This window comes from Poecilia reticulata, linkage group LG8 (assembly GCF_000633615.1).
Source record: "Poecilia reticulata strain Guanapo linkage group LG8, Guppy_female_1.0+MT, whole genome shotgun sequence".
NCBI lineage: Eukaryota > Metazoa > Chordata > Actinopteri > Cyprinodontiformes > Poeciliidae > Poecilia > Poecilia reticulata.
In genome coordinates, this window is record NC_024338.1 from 20,778,117 (window position 1) to 20,805,307 (window position 27,191).

At 39.1% G+C, this 27,191-nt stretch overlaps 2 protein-coding genes across 17 annotated transcripts in view; both read left to right on the top strand.

Annotated features, from left to right (window-relative positions):
* The first annotated feature begins 656 nt into the window (after positions 1 to 656).
* jpt2 (Jupiter microtubule associated homolog 2) lies at positions 657 to 6,855 on the top strand. 2 transcript variants are annotated; one of them, XM_008416596.2, is made up of 5 exons: positions 657 to 839; positions 2,872 to 3,023; positions 3,533 to 3,648; positions 4,870 to 4,906; positions 5,458 to 6,855. In XM_008416596.2, exons 1-5 carry the CDS (start codon positions 784 to 786, stop codon positions 5,715 to 5,717), a joined length of 621 nt encoding a protein of 206 aa, XP_008414818.1. In that variant the 5' UTR covers positions 657 to 783; the 3' UTR covers positions 5,718 to 6,855. The 2 variants fall into 2 exon arrangements, with proteins under 2 accessions (XP_008414818.1, XP_008414817.1); XM_008416595.2 differs by having other exon boundaries at positions 660 to 839; positions 3,533 to 3,684.
* A 1,750-nt stretch (positions 6,856 to 8,605) lies between these two features.
* Positions 8,606 to 27,191, top strand: part of mapk8ip3 (mitogen-activated protein kinase 8 interacting protein 3) — a 29,818-nt gene continuing 11,232 nt past the window's right edge. For 2 of the 15 annotated variants that reach the window (XM_017306161.1, XM_017306165.1), the window contains exons 1-18: positions 8,607 to 9,611; positions 15,112 to 15,232; positions 15,453 to 15,523; positions 16,238 to 16,329; positions 17,025 to 17,048; positions 19,008 to 19,155; positions 20,256 to 20,487; positions 20,583 to 20,685; positions 21,547 to 21,665; positions 22,270 to 22,281; positions 22,676 to 22,693; positions 23,497 to 23,554; positions 24,403 to 24,555; positions 25,585 to 25,633; positions 25,862 to 26,013; positions 26,186 to 26,242; positions 26,334 to 26,501; positions 26,919 to 27,045. In XM_017306161.1, coding sequence (XP_017161650.1) covers positions 9,312 to 9,611; positions 15,112 to 15,232; positions 15,453 to 15,523; positions 16,238 to 16,329; positions 17,025 to 17,048; positions 19,008 to 19,155; positions 20,256 to 20,487; positions 20,583 to 20,685; positions 21,547 to 21,665; positions 22,270 to 22,281; positions 22,676 to 22,693; positions 23,497 to 23,554; positions 24,403 to 24,555; positions 25,585 to 25,633; positions 25,862 to 26,013; positions 26,186 to 26,242; positions 26,334 to 26,501; positions 26,919 to 27,045 — 2,004 coding nt within the window. In that variant the 5' untranslated portion in view covers positions 8,607 to 9,311. Of the gene's footprint in view, positions 9,612 to 15,111; positions 15,233 to 15,452; positions 15,524 to 16,237; positions 16,330 to 17,024; positions 17,049 to 19,007; positions 19,156 to 20,255; positions 20,488 to 20,582; positions 20,686 to 21,546; positions 21,666 to 22,269; positions 22,282 to 22,675; positions 22,694 to 23,496; positions 23,555 to 24,402; positions 24,556 to 25,584; positions 25,634 to 25,861; positions 26,014 to 26,185; positions 26,243 to 26,333; positions 26,502 to 26,885; positions 27,046 to 27,191 lie in introns of all 15 variants that reach the window. The other 13 variants (XM_017306168.1, XM_017306162.1, XM_017306163.1 and 10 more) reach the window with 13 other exon arrangements.

A 27,191-nucleotide genomic window follows, 5' to 3' on the forward strand; every position in this document is an offset into this window, starting at 1 on the left:
AACAAATTGTGAGCAGAACTAAAAAGATAAGCAAGGTTCTGCTGAGAAATGGCCCAAAATTCCAGCATGGGAGAAGCTTGTGGAAAAATACCGAAACATTTGACCCAAGTCACATAGTTTAAAAGATAATGGCACAAAACACTAAAGAAATTTAATCTTAAAAAGTGTTTTAAGATTGTGTGTCAAACTCAAATTACTGTAAGTTTCAGTTTTTCTGTTTACATATCTGAGACAGTTTAAGTATAAGCGCCTTGGGGAAAAAAATAGCTTTTCCAAGAGGAACTTGCCACTCACAATACGGCAGACACCGTTACGTAAATATAAAAAAAGATATATAAGCAATTTAGCATAGGTTGTAGTGCATATGGAAAACAGCTTTGTAAGGTTATTTCCTCAAAAACATTGGTTTCCGAAGCGAACTTGCCACTCACAATAAGAGTAGACACGTATAAGTGTCGTTTCTGCAGGGTAACGAAGCTACTGAAGAATCAACTTTTCGTATATGTAAAACTTATAAAAATACAATTAGCAATGGTGTCTTAGGAAATTAGACTCCGCCAGTCGCCTACATTTTCTTCTCAGGGTGACTGAACGAAGCGAACCCTATTGCTGCTCAGTTGACCGCTGACCAATAATAACTCTCTGCGTCACAGCTGGGTGGAGTTAAATTCTTCGGGACTTTTGTTGGCTGCAGTGCAGACAGGGGGCGAAGTTATTGGTCGTCTAGGTGGCGAACTGAAGAAGTTTCCTTCTTAAACTTGACGTAGTTCAAACAAAACCACTATGACTTCGACGAACATGTTTCAAGGATTGGATAGTGGTGGAAAACCAAGTTCCAGGTGACTATAATGCCCACTAACGGCTAGTTTAGCCGAAAGATAGAGGCTTATTTTGACTGTTGATAAACGTTGTCGGGTAACGTTTTTCGCTTTCTTGCAACGTCACTTGCTAATTTCTTCAAACATGAGGCTGTAAATATATTTTTTACCAGGGTAATTTCACATAATGTAATATGACCAGTTACCCAGCTTGGTAAGTAATAAGTATTATTGTTTAAGTTAAACTCAAGAGTCAAGATAGCCTTCAAGCTAGCCTCCCAGGCGTTGTCTGTCCCTGCGGAAGTGGGAAATGCTCTTCAGACTGCTCGTCTTTGTATTCACCAATAACAGCGGCGTGGTCACATTGCTCTTGTTACTCGGGAGTGTTTTTTTTTCTTCTTCTTTTACTATCATTCGAAAACATCAGCTATCTGGTCAACCTCACGAAACAGTTGACTGCAAGGTAGATGTGTCCTGTTTTAAAGAGATATTGCCAAACTAAAAAAAAAAATGCTTTCATGCATGCAGCTTTATCCCCCAGCACATATAATCAAATAACATGTAATTTGGCTACGCTTACAGTATGTTTGGCTGCCACATTATACAGGCAGATTACATACTGTTTATGTCTATACTTATTTTAAAAAAAAAACAAAAACGTTATTTTGTGGCTGTTTAACCAGATCCATCCTGAAAATAACTACTCACTACTTTCAAGGCTCAACCAGAGTCCCAGTGTCGTCTTGAAAATATAGTTTGCTTTTAGTCTTTTTTTTTCAGAGCTGTATAAGCATGTGAAAGCATTTGTGTTTTCAGATCCCATTCTCCATTTCCTAAAAGACAAAAAATAATTTTTTGTTTTTTTACAACTTGAGTACACATTCTTTATTTTGACAACAAAAAACGGTTTAAAACAGCAGTTGGAGCATGACATGGAGCCTGTGCTTACTTTGCACCAGTCGTTCTTGTTTTCACTGCCAACTCTGGCACAAGAAATGGAAAAACTGGAGGTATGGCTGAGTGGTAGAACCACTTTTCAGAGATTCAACTATGAGATTTTGTGTCCCATTTCTGATCTGAATTTTTTTTTTTTTTTTAAAGCTCCAACACATAAATATAAATTTTAGCTGATCAGTTCATTTTAATATCTGTAAATGAGAGCCTTCAAAATAGGTTTTTACCTAATGGGGAAACTGAAATGTTAATTAGTTTGGTAATTAAGTATTTATAGTATTATAAAGAAAAAGATTTTTACCATCTCACTGGTCATATACTAATATAGTAATACACTCCAGGTTATGGGACAGTGGTGTTTATACAAATAAAATTAAACTAAAAGCACTTACAGGACATGCAACTTACTCTTATTCTTCTTCAATTTTAATTAAGAATATTTAACAGTTCAAATTTTTTATTTGACAAAAAAAACCCCTTGAATTTGTAGTTGTGTTGAAATAATTCATTATTAATTTATTGTAACTGTACAGGAGCCTTTTTTTGTCAAGATGGATCATTAAATATTTATATTGGGATTCGGAACAGAAGCGATGTGTGTGTGTGTGTGTGTGTGTGTGTGTGTGTGTGTGTGTGTGTGTGTGTGAGAGAGAGAGAGAGCTTTAACTGTTCAGCTGTTAAACAGGATTAAATTATTGTTGAGAAAGACAAGAAAACACGCAGAATTGACTTTTAAACTGTTTTCAGCGTCAGCATGGTTGTTGCAGTTTGGATGATTGGCACTGCTGACTGTAAACGAGATTCCCTATGTGTGTTTCCTGTTGACGTGCTAGATGCTAGATACTAGAAGTCGGAACATTTCCTCACCCAGTATGTTTAGTGATGAATAATGCGTTTTTAAATTTCTAAACTCTGAAGTCTTCAATTCTAACCTTGGAGTCTTCTGAATACCCAAGCAGTCTGTTAGTTTAGAGATATGAACTTTTAACCAAAGAATGAAAAGGTTATCTGTCCTGGTTTCTTAGTAAAGGAATATTTGTATGTCTGATTGAGATAAGAGTCTATAATGTAAGTTATTGTTTCGTTTTTTTCCATGCAGGGTGCTGCAGCCTCCCGGTGGCGGCTCCAGTAACCTTTTTGGTGGCTACGAAGAGGATAGCACTCCATCGAGACGGTCCAATAAGATGGCCTCTAAAGTTTTTGCCTCACCAGAGGAGCCCCAAAACGTATCAAGACGCTCCAACCCTCCAGGTCAGCTTTGTCCAAGTCTAAAGTGTGAAAGTTGTGAGTCTGATGTGATAAAGCCAGTATAAATATAGCTCCTGTGTGTCTGCTCATAACTCTCCTCTGGGTTCTGTCAAGTGTCTGATAAAATGAAATGAGATCTGAGCGGAGTCTTAACTGTCAAAAACTTGTCTACATTTTGTTTTCCTGTCATTAGATCGTGCTCACAATGTGACACGAATTTGTTTCTACACCCAGATTACAGTTTAACGTTGTTGTAGCCTGAAGAAAAACGAATGGAAACATCCTTTAATGTCTGCCAGTGGATAATTTCAGGTTTTCCAGCTGCTTGATAGCAGACACTTTGAAGCATGCAGATTCATATTAAGATTAAATTTAAAAACAAAAATAAGAGACTTTACAGTAAAGGTAAATTAACAAGGTGGTGGGGGGGGGGGTCAAACTCAGATTTTTTCTGTCAAACACTGTTGGTATCTCACCATAGTGTGACCACAGCTTGCTGATACTTTGTGCAGGTGGGAAGAGCAGCGGGATATTCGGGGAACCCGAAGCACCATCTCAGCCCCAGAGACCAGTACCTCCAGGTGGAGCCTCCAGCAGCATATTTGGGTCTGCAGAAAGCACACCTGTTGTAAGCCCCAGCCGAAGCCACCCAAACAAGCCAAAGGTAGACCAGAAGCCCACCTTTTGGTCTCTTTGATTAAAAAACCTCAGTTTCTATTATAAATACAGCACCTTTTTGTGCTTTGATTCCTCCTATTTGGCTGTTGTTAGCTACTGATAACTTTTACTCTGACGAGATTCAGATTCTTCTTGATGACGCTTCATTTAACTCGCCTGAAGCCCCAGAACTTATGTTGTTTCAGTTTGGTTTTTTTTTAAGGATTGCTGAAATGCAATTCTTCAGTCAGATTTGTCTCTAATAATTGATCTCAGAATGAGACTAGACACAAAATAAAATTAAATTTACTATCCACGTTATTACAAAATAGCTTGTGAGTTTGAGAGCCGATTAATAATAATGATTAAAAAAAAGTTGTGTGGAGATTTATAATGAATGTTGAATCTTTCATTTTTTGATACAAAAGAAAATGTTTCAGTACTTGAAACAGATGGCTGAATAATAACAATAATTTACAATGAACTTGGAAAAATCAGTTTCTCATATAAAAAAGGATTAGTAATTCAACCGTCGTAGGTTTGTGTTGTAGAGTTGCCTGAGCTCCTGAACCATTTATAATTTGTGGCCAGTCACAGGATTTGGTGTAAAACTGTTCTCATTTTGCTTGGGGATCCAAGAAGAGAAACTCGGATTGAACCCATTGTACCATCTCTTCCCTTCTTCACCGCTTTGCTCCTGTCCTATGATTTACTTATTTAAAAAAATTCAGCTTTTAGTTTAATTTAAAGTCTTCACATTGCATGGAATGGAAGTGATTGTTGTCGTGGCGCCAATACACAGAAAGTGTCTTGTATTCACTTATTCAATCGCTACTTAGGCTACAGTGTCACCGGAATCAGATTAGTGAAAAATAACACGTATTTCAACAAAAAAGAAAGATGTAAATGATTTTTTTTTTAAATCAGTTGTACCCTCAAACATTGTTACATTTGCAGAACATTTTATTTATGTCTGGAGTCTTCTGTCATAATTAATTTGCTTCTGGATGCTACAAACTGTAGTTTATTATTGCTTTGTCATGCAATACAACAGAATTGTGTTGCATGATACCTGGTTTTATAGAACACAAAGAACATAGTTTTTATTTATTTATTTTTTCCCCATCAAAATGAAACTGAGTTAAAAATTTTCCCTTTTGTTAGAAAATAAATGCATCTGATTTTATTGCAGGACAATCTAAGTGTGGGACCTGAGCCTGAATCACCAGGTGAGTTAATGTTGTCGGTTTTTTGAAATGCTGGCAATATTTTTGCTAAAAGACATGCATATGGAAATACATTGGCTACAAGTCTGTGCTTGGTACTTGCATAAATGAGTCATTTGTTCTCAATCCACTCAGTACTCGTAATTCAGTGAATGCTTTATAATCATATTAGCCCAAATTTGTACATTTTCGTTATCCTATGTATACCGTTATTGGCTCTGTGTTGCATTTATTAAGAATAAATATGGTACAGCATTAGGTCACATGGAAAAGACTCTTTCTTCTTTTCAGGAATCTAAATCTAGCAAAACTATTTATTCCACTAATCTGCTACTTATTGTAGAAACTCCCCCTCTGTTTCTGAGGCAGACTGTAAACACAGTAGTGCTAAAGTCTTAGAAACAAAGATTTGTTTTTTCCGCCCTAGTAAGTAAAGGAAATACCTCAAATAAGAACTGCAGGAGACGTTTGTGAAAACATGAAGCGGTTTTCATTTATTGTGATGCCTCGTCGCTAGCCACCATTTGAGAAACTTTTTTTTTTTCTCCTTTAAGCACCTGAAGCCAAAGTGAGCCAGCCAGCAGTGAAAGAGGAGGTCGCCCCCCCTGCGCCTGCGCCTGCTCCAGCTCCAGCTCCAGCTCCAACTAAGGAAGAGCCTCCAGTCGTCTCGGCCAGTCCGGATCCCGAACCTGCTGCAGCGGCTCCTGACGAGACGATGCTGAAGAACCACGAGCCTCACCTGGGGCCCAAGCCTCGCTCTCACAACAGGGTCCTCAATCCCCCCGGAGGAAAGTCCAGCGTGGTTTTCTACTGATGATCACACACACACACACACACCGCTTCTCCCAGTCTGTTCATCGTCTGCTTCCCTGTTGATCCTCTCTCATTCCTGTTCTGGACCTCCAGCGGTTAATTCATCTGTACAGTACACAAGCTGCCTGTAGATCTCTTTGTTGGTGCTGTTGTCCACATCAGATTTCTCATTTCTAGTTGTTTTTCAACTTTTTTTGCACTTTTCACTCTTTGTCTCAGTCCTGTCTTTTAGACTCTTCATCCTTCCTCCTCCTCCTCCTCCTCACTGAATCCTGCAATGATACAATCACACACAAGTCAATCAGCTAGCTAGTTATTTCCCAATCACCATGACTAACAGTGTTCAAGCTCAGTTGTGCGGTTATTCTTGTTGTTTGTAGATTGGATGAAAGCAAATTTTCAAAATTGAATAGAGAATTTTTATTTTTAACCTCAATGGACCTGGATTTATATTGTGGAGCCGATACTGATTAATAAACCTAATATGTTGCCTTTTAGTCAGGAGAGAGAAATAGATTTGTTTTGGGTTTTTTTCATACCAAAGTTTTGTGCAAAATGTTTCAAGAGATTTGGCATCCTTTCAATATTTTTGACCTGTCAGATCCTTACGGTTTTTAGCGTTTAAATGTGTAATTAGACACCTTATTAGCTTAGCATTTGTCATCTTTTTTTTTCTATTTACTATTGCCTAACATGTAGACAAAAATGACATTAAAATGCAATCTGCACGGGTGCCAAAAAAAACACCATCAAGCAAATATGAATCCTAAGATTGACTTTTAAACGTTTCCTCAAAGTAAATTCCATTTTGATTTTATGTGAATGTACTGTGCGGGTCCCTTCTCTGCTCTGTCCTCGTTGCTTGCGTTATCTGAGAACATGCCTTTCCTTTTGCTTAGGGGGTCAGCCTCTGTTTATGTTTTAAATTAAAACGGCTGAAGACGTGTGAACTCTAAACAAGCTCGCAGCCCACCTGAGTGCAGGTGGGCTCCTCTGATCGCCTTTTTCATCCACATCATTAAGCACAGACGAGTTATTCCGATGCCAGCCTGTCCCCTCTCTGTTTGATGTGCCGAGCAGTAAATGAGTGCAGCAGAAGAAAGGAGTCCTGTGTATTGAAATAAAACTTTTGTTTTGCATTTGAGCTTTGTTTTGTTTGCGCTCCAACAACAGTGAAGCATCTCTGACGACCTTGATTTCACTGAAGAGGAATTAAAATCATCTACGTGTCAATTGCACTTGGCTGTGACATGCGTTTGATGAATTCATATGTTTACATTTGATTACAGCAGAAGAAAACGACTAGTTGGGATGCATTTTATAGACTTGGACAATGAGGTGAAGACGCTGAAACAAAAGCTGGCGTAAACCCTAGACGGCGCACCATGGGTGTGATGCAGAGAAAAACAACCATACATTCACTCTTGATGCATCAGAGTACTAATATAGCCAAGAAACTCATGCGTTTTTTTAAAAAGAATTTATTTTATACCCAGAAAAAAACCAATACATGTACAGAGGAAACATGAAATCTCCATACAGGAAGAAAATGGTTATTTAAAAATGGAGGGGTGGGGAAATTCTTGCATCACTTGTGAGGCAAGTTTGTTCTGCCAACATTTAGAAGTTATTACCAAGACATGTTTTTCTCAGCAGAACAAACAAAAAACTTGTGGCTAGCGAAAGTATTCGTGTCCCTTTCCCACATTCAACAACCACAAACCTCATCGTTTTGTTTTGGGTTTTATTTTGACGGGCCAACACAAAGTAATGATTGCAAGCGAAACTGGATCGACTTGCCTCTTCGTATGGTTGTGAAATGATCGCTGATTTCCTCCTCTGGGCTTCAGTCCGTCAGCTTCTAAAATGAAGCTGAAGAGGAACAAGGTTGCTGAGTCACTGTCGGTCACAAGACCTTAACGGCGACACATTACACGAGCTATTCCCGTTTTCTGTGTTTAAATAACTAAACCCTGACAGGCACTTAATTGCATTGTGTACTTAGAAAATCTATATAAAGGAAGATTTATCAATTTTATAAATTGTGTTAATGTTAAAATGGTGGTTAAATATAGATGGTGCCTGTTGTCGGCTATATAGTGATTTATTGAACATTTTGAAGAGTGTGGTCGTTATGACCAAGATTCTGGCATCAGTTATTGATGCGGATACAAGTCAAGTAATCCCCGTCAGAAACATCTGAACTTCCGGTGTAATACTTTCAGCATAAAACTAATGGGGCTAATTTTTTTTCAAGAAAATTAGTCAATTTAATGTAGACGTGTTACCTAGTTTTAGTTAGCATGGAAATAGAAAAAAAACTGAACTGTATTAATAGGACAAAAAAGTCATGTCAATCCTCAAACTGGGGGAATTTAATATAAAATAGTTAAATGCAACCATCTTTTTTTTAAAAAGGAGTAGCAGGTGATAAATGCTTATATTTTCTGTCCCAATTAAACTATATACACAAATTTTAAATACTCAGTGAACTCATCATTCACACTGTGGTTTGTACAGCTGAAGTTGTCGAAACAAGAAAGCAAAAAATTTTCCATTCAAATTGAGCAACACAAGTCACTTCAAAATTATATGTTTTTGTGTGTGTCGATCTATAAATTCCTGAGAAAACAGGTTTGGGGGTTGCATTGTAGGAAAAGGTCAAAAAGTATAAATCATTTTGAAAAAATAAATATGCCCCACTACACAATTCTACAATTAATGAGCAAATAAGAACACACTTGGAATATAATTAAGAACTTAAACGCAATAATGTCTTCAGAAGAAAGGTTTCTAAATCGTCCAGCAGAGGGCCACACAGACACGTTGAAGCAGCTTTTATTTTGAAATCATACAGCTGTTTTCTTGTCCGTGTGCACGACTTGACTGATTGCAGACGGCGTGACGTGGGGCTGACTCGGTCAGCTGGCTCCTCCATCAGAACGGCAGGGAGAGCCTCTCCCAAAGGGAGACATCACCATCAACGCCCGACGCAGCTTCACCGGCGGCCCGCCGGAAGAGGAGAAAAACATGGGCGAAACGCGGCTATAGTGGCGGATCGGACTCCAGCGGCAGTCGGGAGACGCGGATTATTTATTCACCTATTTATTATTTATTTATTTCCCCCGCCAGTGTAATGGCAGGGGTCCATGGCTGCGGCTGCTGAGAAGCAGGTGCAACATCATCGTCGGAGGCTTTTCATTTCCTCGGCATGGGCTGGGAGAGGGCCGAACCCCGGGCTGGATCACTCCGTGGGAGGGGGCCAAAGGCTGGGCCGCGGCTGGGGGGCAGAGCCTGCTAAAGACTACAATTGATAAACGCTCTGTGCATATCAGCGTATTTTAACCAACATGGCCCTTTTACAGCTCAAGGTTATCCGCACACAGCAGCACGCGTAACCGGCGCATCTGCAGAACATGGAATAAGCGCTTCCTGTAGCCTGTTGGAGGAAAGACTGATTAAATACCCTCTATTTCCTACCCTGAGTGCTGACTGGATCATAACACTGACAGTCCAGCCTTACAGGCCTGAACATTTTTTTTTTTTTTTTTGGCTTATATAGTCTTGTTTGGATAAACAGAGTGCAGCTGCCAAGATGATGGAGATAGACGAGGTGGTGTACCAGGACGACTACGGCTCCGGCACCGTGATGTCGGAGCGGGTGTCGGGCCTGGCCAATAGCATCTACCGGGAGTTCGAGCGGCTCATCCACAGCTACGACGAGGAGGTGGTGAAGGAGCTGATGCCGCTGGTGGTCAACGTCCTGGAGAACCTGGACGCGGTGCTCACCGAGAACCAGGAGCACGAAGTGGAGCTGGAGCTGCTGAAGGAGGACAACGAGCAGCTCATCACCCAGTACGAGCGGGAGAAAGCGCTGCGTAAGCAGGCGGAGGAGGTGGGTGACACACACTCCTTCATCCTCATCCTCACCTCATCAGCCACGGCCCTTCTGGAAAGGATTGGTAGTTTTAAGACTGCAGGGCATCCGTCTGTTATTATTCATCAATATACTTTATGTGTGTAGAGATTTTTACATGTAATAATAGATACATTACAAGAAACAGCCTATACAGGATAGGCAGAATGTAGTTATTACTGTACAGTGACAGAGCCGGTCCATGGCATAAACGAACTTGGCTGGTTCTGCTTCGGGCCTCCCAGGGCAAGCAGGGGACCTCCAGCACTTTGCAAACAAACAAACCAAAAATAAATTACATTCTTAGTCAAGAATTAATTTTTTACTTTTATCTTTTTTAAAAATTTTCTGATGGTGTCTGATTGTCTAAAATAATTTCAAATTCTTCTGGATTTAAAGCCCATTGTTTACCGTCTAAAAAACGAAATTTAAGAAACGTTAATAGTTGTGCCAGCTGTAATCAGTGGTTGTTTGTGCATGAATGGATGAATTCCTCCTCCTACCAACATACACAATCAAACACACACTCAGTCCTACAATGAAGGTGAAAGAATAAACTAACAAAAAACACTTTTAATGCTGTAACTTTTCAGGAACACTAAAAACTAGATATTAATGTTATAGACACATCAGACAGATACCAACATTCAGAAACGGTGTAAAAATAAATCAGTCCTAGTCTGACCTGTTGATTTTTTTTATATTAAAAGTTTTCTCAATCTGCTGCTGGTTCCAGTGCTAAGGTATCATTGAATAAACTATTTTATACCTTTTAACACGTAAAATAAGGATTGTGCCCATTTTCAATAAAATCAATAAATGAATGGACGAATAAATGCAGTGGAGGTTTCAATCTAAATATTGTCATTTTAATAAAATAATGGCTTTTTTTGCACCTAACAAGATTTATTTATTTATTGCCAAGCTCACCTTTTAAAAAAAATAAGTAAATACTTTGGCCATTATTTTAAATAGTTGACGATATGCAAAATTTATGTGGCAGGGATTGTAGAAAACAGAACAAACTTCAAAAACGCAGAAACAACATCAAGTGATAATCGATCGCCACAGGCAATAATAATAATTTTAAAAAACTGTTTATGGAACAGTTCTATGATACTTTGGTTTGCTTGATGCCACCCAATAAACAATGCCACCCTGGGCAGAAACCCAAACCCCTCATATTAATTACTGCCACGAAAAGGCTGACAAGAAGGCTGCTGTTATTCTCTGGGCTTTCCGCCATCAGAAAAGCGATATATTAGTAACATGCTTCACTTACAGAGTGCTGTCATCAGGCCTGTGAAGTATATGCAAATATAAAATAACAGCTATCAATATGCAAACGCAAAAGTAAAGAAACGATCAGTCTGTGGGTTCTTGCAGCAATGACTGGAGAGCAGCATCACTCTAACAAAACAGAAAAACAGAAAGAGTACAGTAGTGCAACATGTAAGCTGTTAAAGCACATACTCCACCTCTAGCCAGTTTTTAATACCATGACATCATAAAGTGCTTTAACTGTAATTCAGCGTTTCACTGGTATCCATACAAGCATCAACTTTACTCTTAATGCGTTTCACCGGCTCTTCTAAGAGGGTTCTTTTAAGAAGTTTAGAGTGTTTTCAGTACAAATTCGGTGAATTAAACCACTTCCTGCTGCATAATACAACATATTGTATTTGCAAATTACTAAGAAATGTCAGGGCTCTTCACTACATTGTAAAAATGCAACTGTAAGCGGGAAAAACGTGGAATTTTAAAAAGGTCCCAACAACTCAGAGAAGGGTATTTTTTTGTAAATATGGTAACTCACAAAGAGATTCTGGGAAACGTAATAAAAACCCAGGAAATACACAGCTGAGTTGGAGTTCATCCTTCACTTTTACACATCAGTTGCACAAACGACATACAAACGATATAATTTAACAAAGACAACCTGAGGCGTAAGCAACCGAGGCTCCAGAGCTCCCAGTAATTTAAAAGCTCAGAAAACATACTACCCATATTTTCTCTTCAAGACGCGTTTGTTAACGGGTAAAAATTCCGGGTCCAAAGAATATAAGCCGAGTAGGCAATTAAGTTATTTGCTAGTGTAAGAAAAGTGCGACATACATTGGAAATGTTCATGAGTAACTGCAAATTAAATCTGATAGTTGTTGCATATCTTTTATCTTTAATTTTTTTCTGTATACACTTGGAACAATGGAGTTTGTGTTTCATTACTGAACTGTGTGTTTTTCCCCCTCCCCTATTTTCTTATTGCAAATGACCCAATGGAAATTATGAAATGAATGAAATGGTAAATGTTGCTGCTTACTCTTTTAGTTTGTAACTTCTCCTCATACCTTTGACCCTTTCCTTAGAGAAACTAAAGGGTCAAGCTGGTGGTCAAGTGAGGGTTTCTCACATTAAATACTCATGCAACCTTGAATCGGTTCCGCCTGTTCACAAAGTCGGTGTGATAAAAAAAAAAAAGAAACATAGTACCGTAAATTAGTCATTGGCAAAGGGTTCACTGGGTCAGTGGCATCCAAAGTCAGCAACAAATATTGGAGAGCTTTGAGTAAGATAAACCCACAGCTTACGAGTGGCCAAATAAAGCATTACTATTTTTTCCTTCACGGTTTTGACCAAAGAACACAATGCGATGGATAAACCGGTCGTTTTGTCTGACCGTGAGCGGCGGTGGGGGATGGGACGACGTCCGCACGGTTGCAGTCAAGGAAATCAATAGCTGCACAGAGCGCTGGCACTGTAACCCGATTTGAGCAGACAACGGGATAAAAGCAGAGAGAGAAACAGGCTGGAGCTCACGGATCCGCAGTTGGACTTGGGTAAAGAGACATAAAAAGCTAATAAGAGACAAAACATGGAGGGAATCTCAAAACACATTAAAACTCTCTCTTGAGTAAATGTTGGGAGGCCGGAGCAAAAAGCGGATCAGGTTACGAGGTTTGCGGGGCCTCGGATGATGGAAAACAAAGACAGAACCTCGACGTGTCCATAAATCGAGACTCCCATTACCTGTTTTGAAAATAAGCTGCCATTTTTTTTTTTTCTCTAATGGACCGGTCAACTTTCACCACTGGGCATCACACGCTTTATACTTTCTGTTTCAGTTTTGTTTTTTGATCTTGTTTGAATTAAAAGCATTCCTCAGGTTGAACAGGTATGACCCGACAACAAGTCTACAGGATTTCACAGCGATTATGCAGATTTCTCTGCATCATCCCTGCTGTTGTCACTTCACGGATTTCACACGTTATAAATAGCTGAAAATGTGACCGAAATGCACTTAGCTGCGGTTTGTCAGGGAAGTAAATTAGTTCCACTCGATCATCACAAGGATACCGGATGAATTATTCATCCTGGACAGAATGTACACAGAACCAAAGAGTTTGACTAAATAATATTTGATTTTATTTTTATCCTACTCAAAGTGATTATTTTATTCCTATTCATAGAACTGCATCCTTTTTCCAGTCTAAGGTGATGGGACGATGTTTTTTGAAGCGGATGTCTCATAAAATTAAGACACATACCCAAAATGTACACAGTTTTGGGTACAACATACAAAATAAAAAAAATGTTTTCAGCCTTTATCTTATAGGAATATACACAATTTTAGGTCCAAGCTTTACAAATAATAATAAAAAAAAAACACAACATTTTTAGGGAAAATAAGTATATTTTGTTTTAATTTTGTGATACATTTCCTTGTAAAGTTATCCATGACCTATTGAACTCTTTTTTATACATGTGAAACCACAAAGAATAATAATGTATTGATAGATTGATAGACAAACACAGATTAGCTTGTAATTGTGAAGCAGAAAGGAAGTGATACATGGTTTTGAATTTTTTAAATTTTTTTACGACTAAAAAAGTGTGGTGCGCATTTGTTTTCTACCTCTGACGACACTCTACACTGGAAGTAAAGCTCTGAATCTCACTGTAGTCTGCATGCAAGAAAAACAGACTTGTTCAAGTTACACTCTTCCACCTGAGCTGTAGATCTCTGCAGTTCCTCCAGAGTTACTATCTACCTCTTGCTGCTTCGCCGATGAATCTCTCTCTGCCTGGCCAGCCGGTTTAGGTTTGCGGTTGTGCGATGCTGTTTCTATTTCTGGCTTTGATGTCAAAGTTTGGGGCAATGTTTTCTAACCTGGTTCCGCTTTCAACTCCTTTAAATTCACCTTTGTTTATCTGCCTTGGTCGTCATGACGATGTTTGTTTATGGATTTTTTCTGACAAATGAAACAGCTGGATTTGCAGTAACATTAAGTTACACATAGATGGACTTTATTTACAGACTAGAACTACTTATAAGTGCAGGATGCTGTTTCAGGATATGACGGTGAAGGGGGCAGAAAACCAACGCTCGCCACACTTTTCATGTTTTTGTTCACAAAAGAAAAAAGGAAATCCATGTTCTTAATGTGATAAAATGTGGAAAGGTTTATTGGTTATGAATGCTTTTTGCAAGGCACAGCATTTAAGGAAGTATTTACCTTAAGATTTATTGATAAAATCAATAATCTTTTAGATATAAAAAAAATACATTATTTACTGTGGAAAGGTAAATGTCCGCAGGCAAAAACATACCAAAATAAATAACCAATAGTCTCACAGTTATCAGATTAAAGTGCAAACTTTTGGTACCTCTGTAAAGGTAAGACATCAAAGAATTGTTTCCTGGTGTCAGTACTATTGTAGCTTTTACCCTGCCTGAATTAAATACAATAAATTTAGCATTTTTTTTAACCTCACCAAATGTTGTTATAAATAAATATTGCAAAACATCACTAAAATATAATTTTTCACACAAAGAAGTAGTTTAGATTTTTAAGGTGACAAAATCTTTGCCCGAGCTATTTCATGTGAAGTCCTGTATCTCTGCTGCAAAAATAATTCTGGTCTCCCTGCAGTCAGAGGATTACAGCATTAAGCCTCTGTGTACTTACAGCATTGGGGGGAAAAGGGCGGCATTGTAAACAGCTTTATGAAAAACAAAAACACAGACGTGGAGGTGTGGAGCTGGGCGGCTCGCTTCGCGCTGAAACAAGCTGTGAAATGTCTCCAGGTGAGACGAATCAAAAGATGATAAAAATAAAAAATAAACACAGGAATGCCTTAAAACTGACCTCAGTGTTAATCAGATCAGCCAACAGTCTGCTGTGTCTGATCCCTATAATACTATAAAACCCTTCACTTTTTCTTGATTTGTATGTTTATTTATGTATGTAGATGTAAGGATGGTAGATAAATGTAGACGGATGAGTCTATTAATAGGGTAGAAGAGCATAAACTTATTCCTTTATGGTAAATTATTGGTTAGCAAAATGTCGTTTTATTTTGTTTTGTTTCCCTTTTTTTGTAATATAAATTTACCTAAATAAAGCAAATCTAACATTGAGTTAATGTTTTTTGTTTCATTGTATCTCTTTACCTTGTTTTTTTTTTTTTTTTTTTTTAGAAATTTATTGAATTTGAGGACAGCCTGGAAGCAGACAAGAAGGAGCTGCAGATACAGGTGGAGCTTTTGGAGCTTCAGGGGAAGCAGCTGGAGCTGAAGACGAAGAACTACTCTGACCAGAGTGAGTGGACGCTCTGCAATTTAGGAAACAAATCAGGCTGCTGAAACCAGATGGGAGTTCTCAAGATGGAGCCTGGAAATAGCTTCTCCTGCTAATCTGATTCATCCTGATTGAATCATGTCCGGTCTTAGATTTTTGTTGAGCACTACATAGTAATAAAGAACCAGCCGTTATCATGTCATCGAAACTAGAAATTCGCCTTTTCTTCTTTTTCTCGCAGTCACTCGTCTTGAGGAGCGTGAAGCAGAGATGAAGAAGGAGTATAACGCTCTTCACCAGCGCCACACCGAGGTAAACAACGTCATTTATCTTTTCAAAAGCAGAAACGTTCGTCCTTTCACTCGGCGTTTCAAGAACAAACTTTTTACAGACCAGGAGGTTTTACGTCCCCAGTCACACTAAATTTGTTCAACAAATATACAGGAGGCTTGACAGTGACCTGTTTTCATCTTGCCACCATTCAGTCTCCAAAACTCACGTAAACGTCGAGTTTGATCAAATGAGACGAGGATTGAGCTTTTCCGTAACAAACACTTTATGGAGATCGACATAATTATGGATGTGGGTTAAAAAAAAAAAAAGAAGCAACTTCTGCACACTGTACAGTGCAGGAGCTGTCATGCTGTGGGCCAGTCTCTGTTCCCAAAGCCTTGAAAACATTTTTAGTGTCCATGTTTAAATGATCATCAGCTAAACTGCGACACAAATATCCAGGTCACATAATATTTAATAAAGGCATACATAATAATTTAAATTTCATGTAAATCAAATTTTTTTTTTTCATTATTTGTTTCTATTTTTAGTTTCCGATTACATAAAAATAACTTCCATTACAATATAAACAATTGTATTTACATGTTTATTTTTACATTTTAACCTACAAATGCCTACCTTAATTGTCACCGTAGAATATGTAATAAAGCAGATTCCTTTCCATTGGTCTCTTTTCATAACGGACCTAAAGTTTCAGTTTCTGTTCTGAAAGTAAAGTGTGTCGCTCCCCAGATGATCCAGACGTACGTGGAGCACATAGAGCGGACCAAACTGCAGCAAGCAGGGAGCAACAGCCAATCAGAAGGCCCCGGCTGTGGACGAACGTGAGTGGACGTCGTCTCGCGCTTCGGCTCGTCTCTCTGTCGTTCACCCGTTGTGTCGATTCAACTCACGCGTTGTCTTGTTGGAAGTGTTTTACGTTGACATATCAGGTTTTTTTTTTGTTTGTGCCTCGTCATCGTGTGTTGTGGAGAACAACTGATGCAGATCAGAGGCAAAAATAGATAGAAGCGTTTTGGGAAATCATTGGAAGATAGAAATGTTTGGCACTCATTTATCAGCTTGCAGCGCTGAGCGCAACGCCGYCTCAGGGCCTGAGGGGAAAACCAGGAGCAGGACATCTGGAGCAGCTTCAGTTAAAATGCTGCATATTAGTCTCTTTTCCCGTGTGATGGTCTTCTTAAAGAGGATGCTGCATCCTAACTTTCCTCAGCAGCAGCATCTGATGTAATAAATCATGATGCTGAGAATCTTCTAAAGCACTCGATGGAGGCCGGCGTTGCACTGTGAACCCCACTGAGGTTTGCACAGTTCATTATTTAGGAACTGGAGGAAAAGCTGCTGCAGTGAAACCCCCCACTGGTAGAGAGAGGAAACTGTAAAAATTCAACAGAACCGTGATCTGAGGATTTACTTGTGTGTTTCTGTGCGTCATCACGGCACCTTGTCCTGTCTTTCACTAATCTGTCTGTCTTGTCTGTCCTGCTGGCTTTTGCTCTCTGTGCTGCTGTTTGCACAGTCAACGCCACACATGGAGGAAAAGGTAAATCCAACCTGGTGCCACAGCTGCCCTCTCCTCCCCCCGCTCCTTCCCTCGGCTGCATCCTATGAACTGACCTGCTTGGAGTCAAAACCAAGATCCTCCCTTCTTTTTTGCCTTTTTCTGCTGAAATTAAACGGCGTCATGTGGAAGTTTGAGCACCCGAAGTCAAAATGTCTGTCTCTGCAAAATAAAAACGTTTCAGTCAGAATCTCGATTAAAAAGTTTTATAATTTTGGTATTTTTTTATTAACGGATATGCATTTGATGGAGGTTTTTCAAAAGGACATTGTTTAACCGCGACAAAAACCTTCATCTTATCATCTTATGTCTCTCCTTTTTTTTTTTAATAAATCGAGATTTCTTTTTAAATCTTTTGATCCTGTTTTAGATTTAAATCCTTTATGGGGCTTTCAGCTGTTTGTTGCAATCAACAACCAGAATCATGATTTTCTTTCCCCCTCTGTATTATTAGTTAAATGAATGCTCCTTTTTGTAAAATGCATTTTATTCTTATGCTCAGAACGTGAGCGTGAGAATAGTAACAAACTAGTTTTGTGTGTAACACTCATACAATGTTGACATGGAGTGCTCAGACCTTTGCATGCCGCTTGTAAAAAAAAAAAAAAAACTTCCCTTATGCATTTGCTGCGTTATTAATGCTTGTGAGAACGACTTAAAATCGCGAATGCACTGACTTCGTGTTCTAAAACCAAAATTTAAAAATAAGGAATGCATTAAGCATCATGTTCAGAGTCTTTTCCAGCTTTCCTAATCTACCTTCTCCTCTTTATCCTTCATGTTTTTGTCCTGTTTTTGTCTTCTTGCCTGCCGTCTTTGTCTGCTGTCGCTCATGGTTTATTTTAAATGACACAATTTGAGTTTGATCAACAAAGTTGGCTGTTGAGTTAATTGAGTTGGTTACATTTGTCCTCGTTAAGGTGAACAACTGTTTAAGATGAATTATTGACTGAGTTAGACTCAGGGAAGATGCATTCATAACACTAGAAATGGTTTAGTTTAGTTTAGTTTGGACCTTTTCAAAGCCTTGAAAAGGAAAACAACTTCCGTTCTCAACATGTTGAATTGCTCCTTTAAATGAGCCGGATTTGAACAGTGATGACAGTGAGAGGCTGTTTATTGTTTGCATTAGCAGATTATTGAGTTTTTTTCCCATCTGAATGCATGCCAAATGACACCCAGTCCTGCAAGGGAGGAAATGACTGAATATGATAATTAGATCTAGTGCTTTGCAAAAGTAATCTTACACCTTGAACCTTTTTTTTTTGCCTCATTACAACCACAAACTTATGCAAGTGAAACACAAAAGCACCAAATAACTGTGAGGTAAATCACTACTGATGTGAAATTTTGTTAAAATAATAGAGCTGAAAAAGTTTGAGTAATTTACAATTAGTTTTCTGAAGCGAGAATCTGAGACAAGTCTTAAAAATGTTTATTTTAAAGTGAATGTGTCAAACTTACGGCCTGCTGTAGCAATGTTTGTTTCCCTCTGGACCTCAGGATGTCACAGAAATACAACTTCAAGACAGCAGTCAGATCAAAACAGCTTTTGTTTCTATAGAAATCAATCAGTGTGAAAAGATGCTCAGTGTTATTTTGTCTCAAGAAGTACAAATTGAGTAAAGCCAGCTCTCTATTTCATTAACAGCTTGTTACCAATGCATCCTGGCACAAGCGGCCCTTTAAAGACATTCTTGATTTCGTTGCGGCCCTAAACGAAAATGAAAACCAGTTTGACATATGGCAACTAGAAATGCAAGCCACACTTTTCAGATTGCACTTCATATTTATGAATTGTCTCGTGAAACCTTAACGACGCAGCTGGAAGTTTGTGGTTGCAACACGGCGAGCTTTGAAGTAGACGGACTGCTTTTGCAAGGCGCCAGCACAGTCTCACATGACTCTCCCTCTCTCTCTCTCTTCCCCTTACACCCGCAGCAAAGCGGAGCGCCCGCCGTCGCTGAGCCTGTACCCTGGTGGCGAGGGCATGGTACGTGGGGGTCACGGGGGGGCTAGGATGATGCCCGGGAAAGACATCTGGCAGGTCAGCGAGCTCGGCCGCTCCACCTTCAGCTCCGCCTCTCAGGTGGGACAGACGGGGAGGGGTGGGGGGGACGTACGGCCCTGTCCTCGTCCACAGCTCCCTGTCAACAGCCGGGGAAGTGGAGGACGGAGGGGCCAGCATCACTGCTGCTCTCTCACCGCTCCTCCCACGCCTGCTTGTGTCGCTCAAAGAGAAAGAAAAGTTTTCAGCCTTATCAGCCATAAAATCCGATCTGCTACTTTAAAAGTCTAATTTGTATGTTTATGAACATTGACTCAAGCATGCAGGGGTCAAGTTTTATTTGCGTCGTTTTCGTGCCGTTTTCTTTGTAACTGTGTGATTGTTTTACTGTGGGGCTTCCACCATGTGTCGTGGTGCTACACTTTTCGTACACATGTAGTCATTTTTTTTATGCTTTTAATTTAAAAATGTGTGAATGTTTTGTTGGTTTGGCCAGAAAAGAAACGACTAAGGTAAAATAAAAACCCTTAAAGATAATCCTTAATGTTCTAAGTGGACTTCGGTCAATGCTGTGTTTTAATTGGCATCCAGCACTTTAACTCTTATCCGAGATATAGCAAAGAACATTGTATTTATTCGTAAGGAGAGTTGCCAACGAAAACATTTCTTAGCTATAACACAACAAATTCCCAACATTATTGTTCCTGTTCACAATCATTTTAGAATTACGGCACAGATAGACACTGCAGAAAATGAGAAAAGCAGCCTATTATAACTCTCTTGAGTCATTGCTTTAATATGCTCTTGGATTATTCACAGCTTGTTAGTTGATTTATTTTTTTTTTCTGGAAGCACCAATTTGAATTTGATAGCCGTATTTGTTTGCAGGTCATAAGCTGCTAAATGCAAAATTAAACCAATATTAATTCATCATTTGTTGATTTTCGTTCAGCCTTCATCTTTACGTATTTGTGAGCTTTCATGAAGATTTAAGATGACAACTAAACCTAAGAAAGTTTTATTTTAAGATACTGGACTAGCTCCAGGACTTTCATTTTATTAAAATAACTTAATGTAAAAATCAGATTGGGGTTTGTGTTCCTAGCTGTTAGTTGAAAACCAAAAATATTTGTAATGATCCTCACGTAACATGTTCACCGTCTCTGCTGCCGCTCATCCAGGAGGACGAATCGGAGTCCGACTCGGTCGCAGCCACACCCAGCAGCACAGGAAGCAAGTCCAACACGCCCACCTCCTCCGTCCCCTCAGCCACCGTCACCCCCATCAACGAGGGCTTCCCCCCGCACTACGACTTCGACATGATGCGCACCGGGAACCGCAGGAAAGGCGCCAAGCGTCTCAGTCGCAACATGGAGGTGCAGGTTTCCCAGGAAACCAGGAACGTGAGCATCGGTGAGAGGATGTCTTCTTCTGCTCCCGTCTCATCTGCTGTCGCTTGCAGTTCAGCAGAGACGCCGTAACGGCTGGTGTGTGCGACTCTTCTCCAGGTATGGGAAGCAGCGACGAATGGTCCGAATTTCAGGAAATAATCGACTCCACCCCAGAGCTGGAGATGGGAATGGACTCCAGGGTGTATGGAGGTGGAAACAGGTAAAAATCCAAAGCAGCTATTAAGAATCAATTTATTTAAGTTTTTTTTTTTTTTTTTGCAAATAAAAATTTGAAAGGTGTGTTTGAATTAAGCATCATGAACATCAAAGAACACACCAGACAGATAAAACTGTGGAAAAGTTGAGAGCAGGGTTAGGTTATGAAATAGCATAAATATGAATCACTGTTCAATCCAAGCATAAAATGATCAGCAAACAGCCTGAACCAAAACGTACTCTTGTGTTATAGTGGCCCAGTCAAAGTCCAGAGTCCAGACGTAATTTAATTTGAGAAACCATGCATGGATGAACTGAAAATGTACATACAGAGAGTTCTTCTTCCCAAGCTGACTGAGCTTGAGTTATTTTACAAAACAGAAACAGAAAAATTGTTAGTATGTAGAAAATTGATAACAGACATATCCCAAAAAATAAAAACTGTAACTGTTGCAAAGTGGGGACTTTCAAAGTATTATTCCACAAAGTTGGGTACAAACACACAGCACATTTTTCATGTCATAATTGTGCAGCTCATTGTGTTGGTTTATCACACAAAATACGTTAAAGGATTTTTATTTATTTCATTTGGGATTTTGTTTTTAGTGAATACATCTTAAAAAATTCTAGAGACATGAAAGCTTTTGCATGTCACTGCGTACGTGTTTGCATCAGGACGGTTTTTGTCTTTTAATAATAAACAAGCCTTAGCCCAGGTTTTTCCTCTTAAAGAAGAAATGCTTGAGTCGTTGATGTAAGATCCAGAAAAAAAACAGTCGGGTTGTTACTGATAAGAGGGATTTTTTTGTGTATACACGGCCAAGGAAAATTATTATTTTTCTACTGATTACTTTTCTCCCTCCAGTCCTTCTCAAGGGATTGTTAATGAGGCATTTGGCATCAACACGGACTCACTGTACCACGAGATCAAAGACGCAAAGTCGGACATCATCGGAGACGTTGACGCCGGCGCAGAGCTGCTGGGTACGGCCAACAATTTCATTTTCTGTCGCATTGTCTCTGGTTTTATGTTTCATAACAGGCCAAAATGAGATATTACTCTGTTGTTGCTCAGATGCATGGCCGTGTTGCAGCAGCTGTCTTGGATTTAGCAGAGAAATATTCTTCTTGCGAGGCTGGGAATGTGGTTTTCTTTGCATGGAAAGCTGCAGAAATGCTTCACTGCAGCGCCATCCACAAAAAAGTGCAAAATCACACACTGGATCACAGCCACTGTTAACCCCAACAGTCCATTCATTTTCATTATTTCTTTGTTGTACCAACTTGCTTGTTTTCCACCCTTTTTTTATTATGAAACAGTGGAAGGTTTATTAAATATAAGGCGTTTGGTTCATTCTCGATTTCTTCACAGTCATTATTTATTTATCTTATTGTTTCTCTCAGCTTCGATGTTTGTCCAGTTTAAACCTATATTTCTTTCAGTTTCTGTTTCTGGGATTTTTTGTTTGCGACTTATTCAAACTGTTTGAATTTTCCGCAGCAGGGAGAAATTTGACCCGTGTTGACCTTTCACCGATTTCTTTTTTTGTTTCTTCCTTTCATGTGCGTCTGCTGGTGACTCCCATAGGCGAGTTTTCAGGTGCGTATCTTTTCCAGTGTACTCTTCAAATGCGAAACTAATCTTCCAAAGAGGAGGCTTTACTCTGTCCAAATTTTGTTTTAAATATCAATTATTTTAATGAACTGCCTGTTCAAGCTGCTGGAAAAATCTAAATTTGCCTCTTTTATGTGTTTTTTTTTTTTTCAATTATTTTCAAAATCAGCAGTCCTAACATTGTGACTTATTTTTAAATTCTAATATTTAGACCCTTTTTATTCTTTATTGTCAAGATTTGACAAGATTACAAATTTTTAACAAACTCCTTCGACTTCACTTTAAATCAATAAAATGCTTCTCTTCGACTTCTTTCCTTTTCTTTCTTGTCTCTAATTGTTTCTCTTCCTCCTGCTGTTTCTTCTTCTTTTGCCTGCAGTCCGTGACGATTTCTTCGGTAAGATGTCGACGCTCACATTTTCTAGTTAAATCCTTCCTGACTTATTTACATATCATCTCGTTTTTCCGTTTTTTGTCTCTTTTTGTGTACTTTTTTTTGGCCTCCTTTGCATATTACACCTCTACAGTTTTTCATATTTGCCAACTAAATTATCATAGCAGCATCTGCCTGCTAAAGACTGATGTCCCTAATTACCATCTCAACGTTAAAGTTTTATTCCCAGGGGCAAGGACATATAAATAGGTCATTTTGATTCTTTTTTCCATTAAAACTAGCTGGTTAAAGCACAGAAACCTCCTTGCTTTGTCTTTTGTTTGTCTCCAACATGCCCTCATTCATGATGTTCTGTTTCTGTCAAGATTTTTTGCTTCAAAAGCTTGTAGCTTGGCTTTTTCTCACATTGTGCTCGCTGCTTTCACTTCTGCTGTTTTTTTCTTTTTTCTAAATTATATTAGAAATTACTGTTTGGCTGTTAGCTAGAGCATGACATTACTAAGTTGTGTGGTTTAGAAAGCAAACAATTAATCTTTTTACATTGTCGTTGAAGCTGCTCGGGTAAAATAATAACAAGACAGAAGTGCCAATATTTTGGTGTGTAGACTGGAATATTTATGAATGTTTCATAAGATTGTATCTTATCCCACAAATATACTGTACTTCTAATTATCATAATTATATTTTAAAAGAATAATAAAATGTTTCAAACTAAATTAAGGGGTTTTAGTTAAGAATCATTTATTGTCTCAGGTTTTGTTTATTGTCTGTGACGAGTGATAGAGAAATAAATGTGTCTGTTTCAGGGATGGGAAAGGAGGTGGAGAATCTTCTGACGGAGAACAAACAGCTTCTAGAGACCAAGTAAGAACGATCCTGCTAATTAATTCATATCAGTTTTCTGATTGGATGAATGTGTGACATTGTGTAAGTGTAGGCATGACTTAAAAATGTATCTGAAATGTCTTTATGCGGTATCTACTTCATTTTTTTAAAGGTTTGTCAGGGTCTACAGCTTTTAATTCTTAATCCCTGACTTCCTGTTCCCCTGAGGCATAAATAGACTAGTTTTCACTAATTTTCAAAATGGGAAAGACCTAAAAACACGCCAAAAAAGTGGGAAAGATACATTTTGATAATTTTAAAGACTACAAGTAAATAACTATTTGCCAAACGTAAGATTAAAAAGTTATTTTAATCATAAAATAATTCAGTAGTTATCAGTAACTCAACTCAAACAATGACATTTGTGTATTACATATATTTATTATTTATTAGGGTGATCTATTTTCTGAATTAAATTCAGCAAATTTAATTCTATTTGTTTGATAAATATAACTTGTAACCCAAATTCAGTTCTCATAAAATGTTAATATTTTGTAGCACCAATAAAATCTAAGACTACTAAGTCGTAACAGGACATCGTTAAAGAAGCTGTCAATTCGTAGGCAATATAGGATATATATGGAAAGTTGAGTGGAAGGAGAACGTATGGTATAAAATGAAACACAAGAAGATTAGAAATAAACACTTTCCGTATTCACTGTTGATATTTTTTTTTCATTTTGGAATTGGATTATTCAAATAAATGTTAAGGATATTCAGTGATATGCTAGCCTGACCTGATTGAGACGTTACACGTGGAAGGTACTATTACATTAGCAAATGCCAGCTTGTTTTAATACCCTTCTTGTCTCTCCGCTGCTTGACAGAAACGCTCTGAACATTGTAAAAAACGACCTTATCGCCAAAGTGGACGAGCTGTCGAGTGAGCAGGAGGTGCTGAAGGAGGAGCTGGAGGCGGTGAGGCAGTCCAAGAACAAGGTGGACGCCAGAATCAAGGAGCTGGAGGAAGAAATCAAGAGGTGAGAGAAACTTTTCTGTTTTTGTTTTAGGTTTGTTTTGAAAGGTTTCAGAGGCGATAAAGTTCAGGACGGGAGAGCTCCACAGTTGGTACACAACAAGAACCTGTTGACCTGAAACCCAAAACCCAGGGAGGACAAAGTAGCAGGTTTGCCTCAGCAGAAGCAACATGATAGTGTTAAATACCTGTTTCTCTTGCTGGGTGCAAATATAACAGGGAAGAGGAACATATTCAAATGTGAAGCTCGTAGTTTCTGTTTGTTTTTCTCAAACCCACAAAAACAAAACAAAAAAAACTTTCGGTTTCCAAGTTCATGTTTAATTAGACGCAGAAATTCAACATTAATTGAAATGTCAAAGCACCGCTGCACATTTAAATCACATGTCCTTGCATTTTCCAGAATAATCATATTTCTAGCACTAGTTTCATACGTCTTTTTTATGATTTTTGTGAACTTGGGCGATTATCTAGGAAGTTTCTTTAGATGAAGATGGATTTAAATGTTTAAGGCAAATTAAGCTTATATAAAGGTAGATTTCAAAAAACGGTGTTCACAACCTGAGAGAAGATTAAAAGTACTGATATTTTTAAAAGCAAAAAAAAATAATAAAAAAATAACCAAATAACCAAACTGAATATTTTGTTCAGTTTGGTTAGTTTATATATATATATATATTCTTAGGAGGTTTTATTTTTGGTGTTTACTTGAAATTCAGTAGTTTATTTGGTAACACTTTATTTGAAGGGGTGTGTATAAGACTGACATGACACTGTCATAAACATGACATAACATCTGTCATGAACATGAAGAAGTCTTTATGAATGTTTATGACGGTTGTTATGAAGTGTCATTCGGTAAATACTGACACTTGAAATGCAAAGTTGCTCTAAAAGTTCCATTAAAAGTCCATTGAAAATGGATGATTTTGTAAATCATGATAATTTAATCATAATAGTTTAATTTAAAAACTAAATTAAATCATTTTTATTCTATGTAACTGAGTTGCTGTGTGTTGCTTTGTGACTTCAGGTTAAGAGCGGAAGCATCCCGGGACTCCAAAGACGAAGTTGGCGATGATGTGAGTAAACTCAACCTCTGCTCTCCTAAATCCCGTCCTACACACGACGTTCAGTACCTCTACTGCTATTGGCAGCCCCAAAGTAAAGAAAGCAGAACTTCAAGTGCTTGTGCATTAATGACATTTATTTGGTTGCGTAGGGTACAACAAAAGACGGGAATCCGCTGGTGTAACTTCCTTTAGTTAAAAATCGGTTTGTAAAAGTGCACTCTCCTCCTACGTGTCCAGTTTTCGTCGCCCATGCAGGACGGGGACATGTCGATGACCCAGCGGCGCCGCTTCACTCGGGTGGAGATGGCCCGTGTGCTGATGGAGCGGAACCAGTACAAAGAGAGGCTGATGGAGCTGCAGGAGGCGGTGCGATGGACAGAGATGATCAGGTACTTATTGACGAAAAATTGAGAGCATCTCAAATTTTTCTTCTCTTGTCTAAAAGAAAAACAAATCTGATTTGTTTCTTCCATATTTTGTTACTTTATGAAATCTCCTAATGCCATTTTTCAATTGAACTATTTATTTAAATCATGAACTTGCTCTCCTCTCTCCTCTCAGGGCTTCCAGGGAGAGTCCTCCCATCCAGGAGAAGAAGAAGTCCACCATCTGGCAGTTGTAAGCTTCAGCTTTTATTCTGAAATATTGACTGAAATAAAAACGACAAACTGCTAAAGAAGATCATTTTACAAATCTCTCTGTCCCAAAGCTTTGCACGCCTCTTCAGCTCATCGTCCAGCCCTCCGCCCGTCAAGCGCCCGTACTCCAGCGTCAACATCCACTACAAGTCGCCCTCGCCGGCGTTCAACCAGCGGCGCAGCCACACCATGTGCCAGATCTCCACCTCCAACCGCACGCTGGAGTTCTTCCCTGAAGAGTGAGCGAACGCAGCCAAAAAAACTAACTTAGTCGCAGTTTTACTCTGCAGCACACCTGGACGCTCGCTCGCTTCTAGCAGCCTGCAGGTCAGAGCGCTTCTGCTGTAGTTGGCTCCTTTTGACAAGAAGCAACTAATGGCTGCAGCTGAAGAAGTATGTTCAACAATGTTGTTGGCATAAGTAAAAAAAACAAACAAAAAAAAAGTTTTCAGGACCAACAAGACCACTAGCTAGTGCTCCCTAACAGGAAATAGCATCTTTGCTTCTGCTTCCTCTCGCCATCTTTTCTTCTTCTTCTCTGATTCTCGCTGCTGGCTGGCCAGGCTGCTAACGCTTCGCCTTCTCTCCCCTCTCTTTCTTCCCCCGCCCCCGATTGCTTCCAGACTGGCCAGTAACGGTGTTGCGTCTCTCCTCAGTGACTCGGCGCTGATGGCGCGCCGAGAGCAGCGGCGTGAGCAGTACAGGCAGGTGCGAGAGCACATGCGCCGTGACGACGGCATCATGCAGGCCTGTGGCTGGAGCGTGCCATCTCGCCTCAAGCAGGTGAAACGCACACACAGGGGTCTCCCCACGTTTGTGGCTACGAGACCTCCCGAGGTTTAAAAGTCCAATCATTTCCTTGTGTCTAATTCCCAAAGAATTTGTTGTAACAATTTCAGATCCTGCATGATCGGTAGTTCTTCATGTCT

Bases quoted from the DNA above. Each gene is read 5' to 3' on its own strand.
- jpt2 (XM_008416595.2), top strand. From the start codon at position 784: ATGACTTCGACGAACATGTTTCAAGGATTGGATAGTGGTGGAAAACCA. The intron at 840-2,871 runs GTGACTATAATG...TTTTCCATGCAG, and splicing joins GGTGGAAAACCAAGTTCCAG to GGTGCTGCAGCCTCCCGGTG. The intron at 3,024-3,532 runs GTCAGCTTTGTC...TACTTTGTGCAG, and splicing joins AAGACGCTCCAACCCTCCAG to GTGGGAAGAGCAGCGGGATA.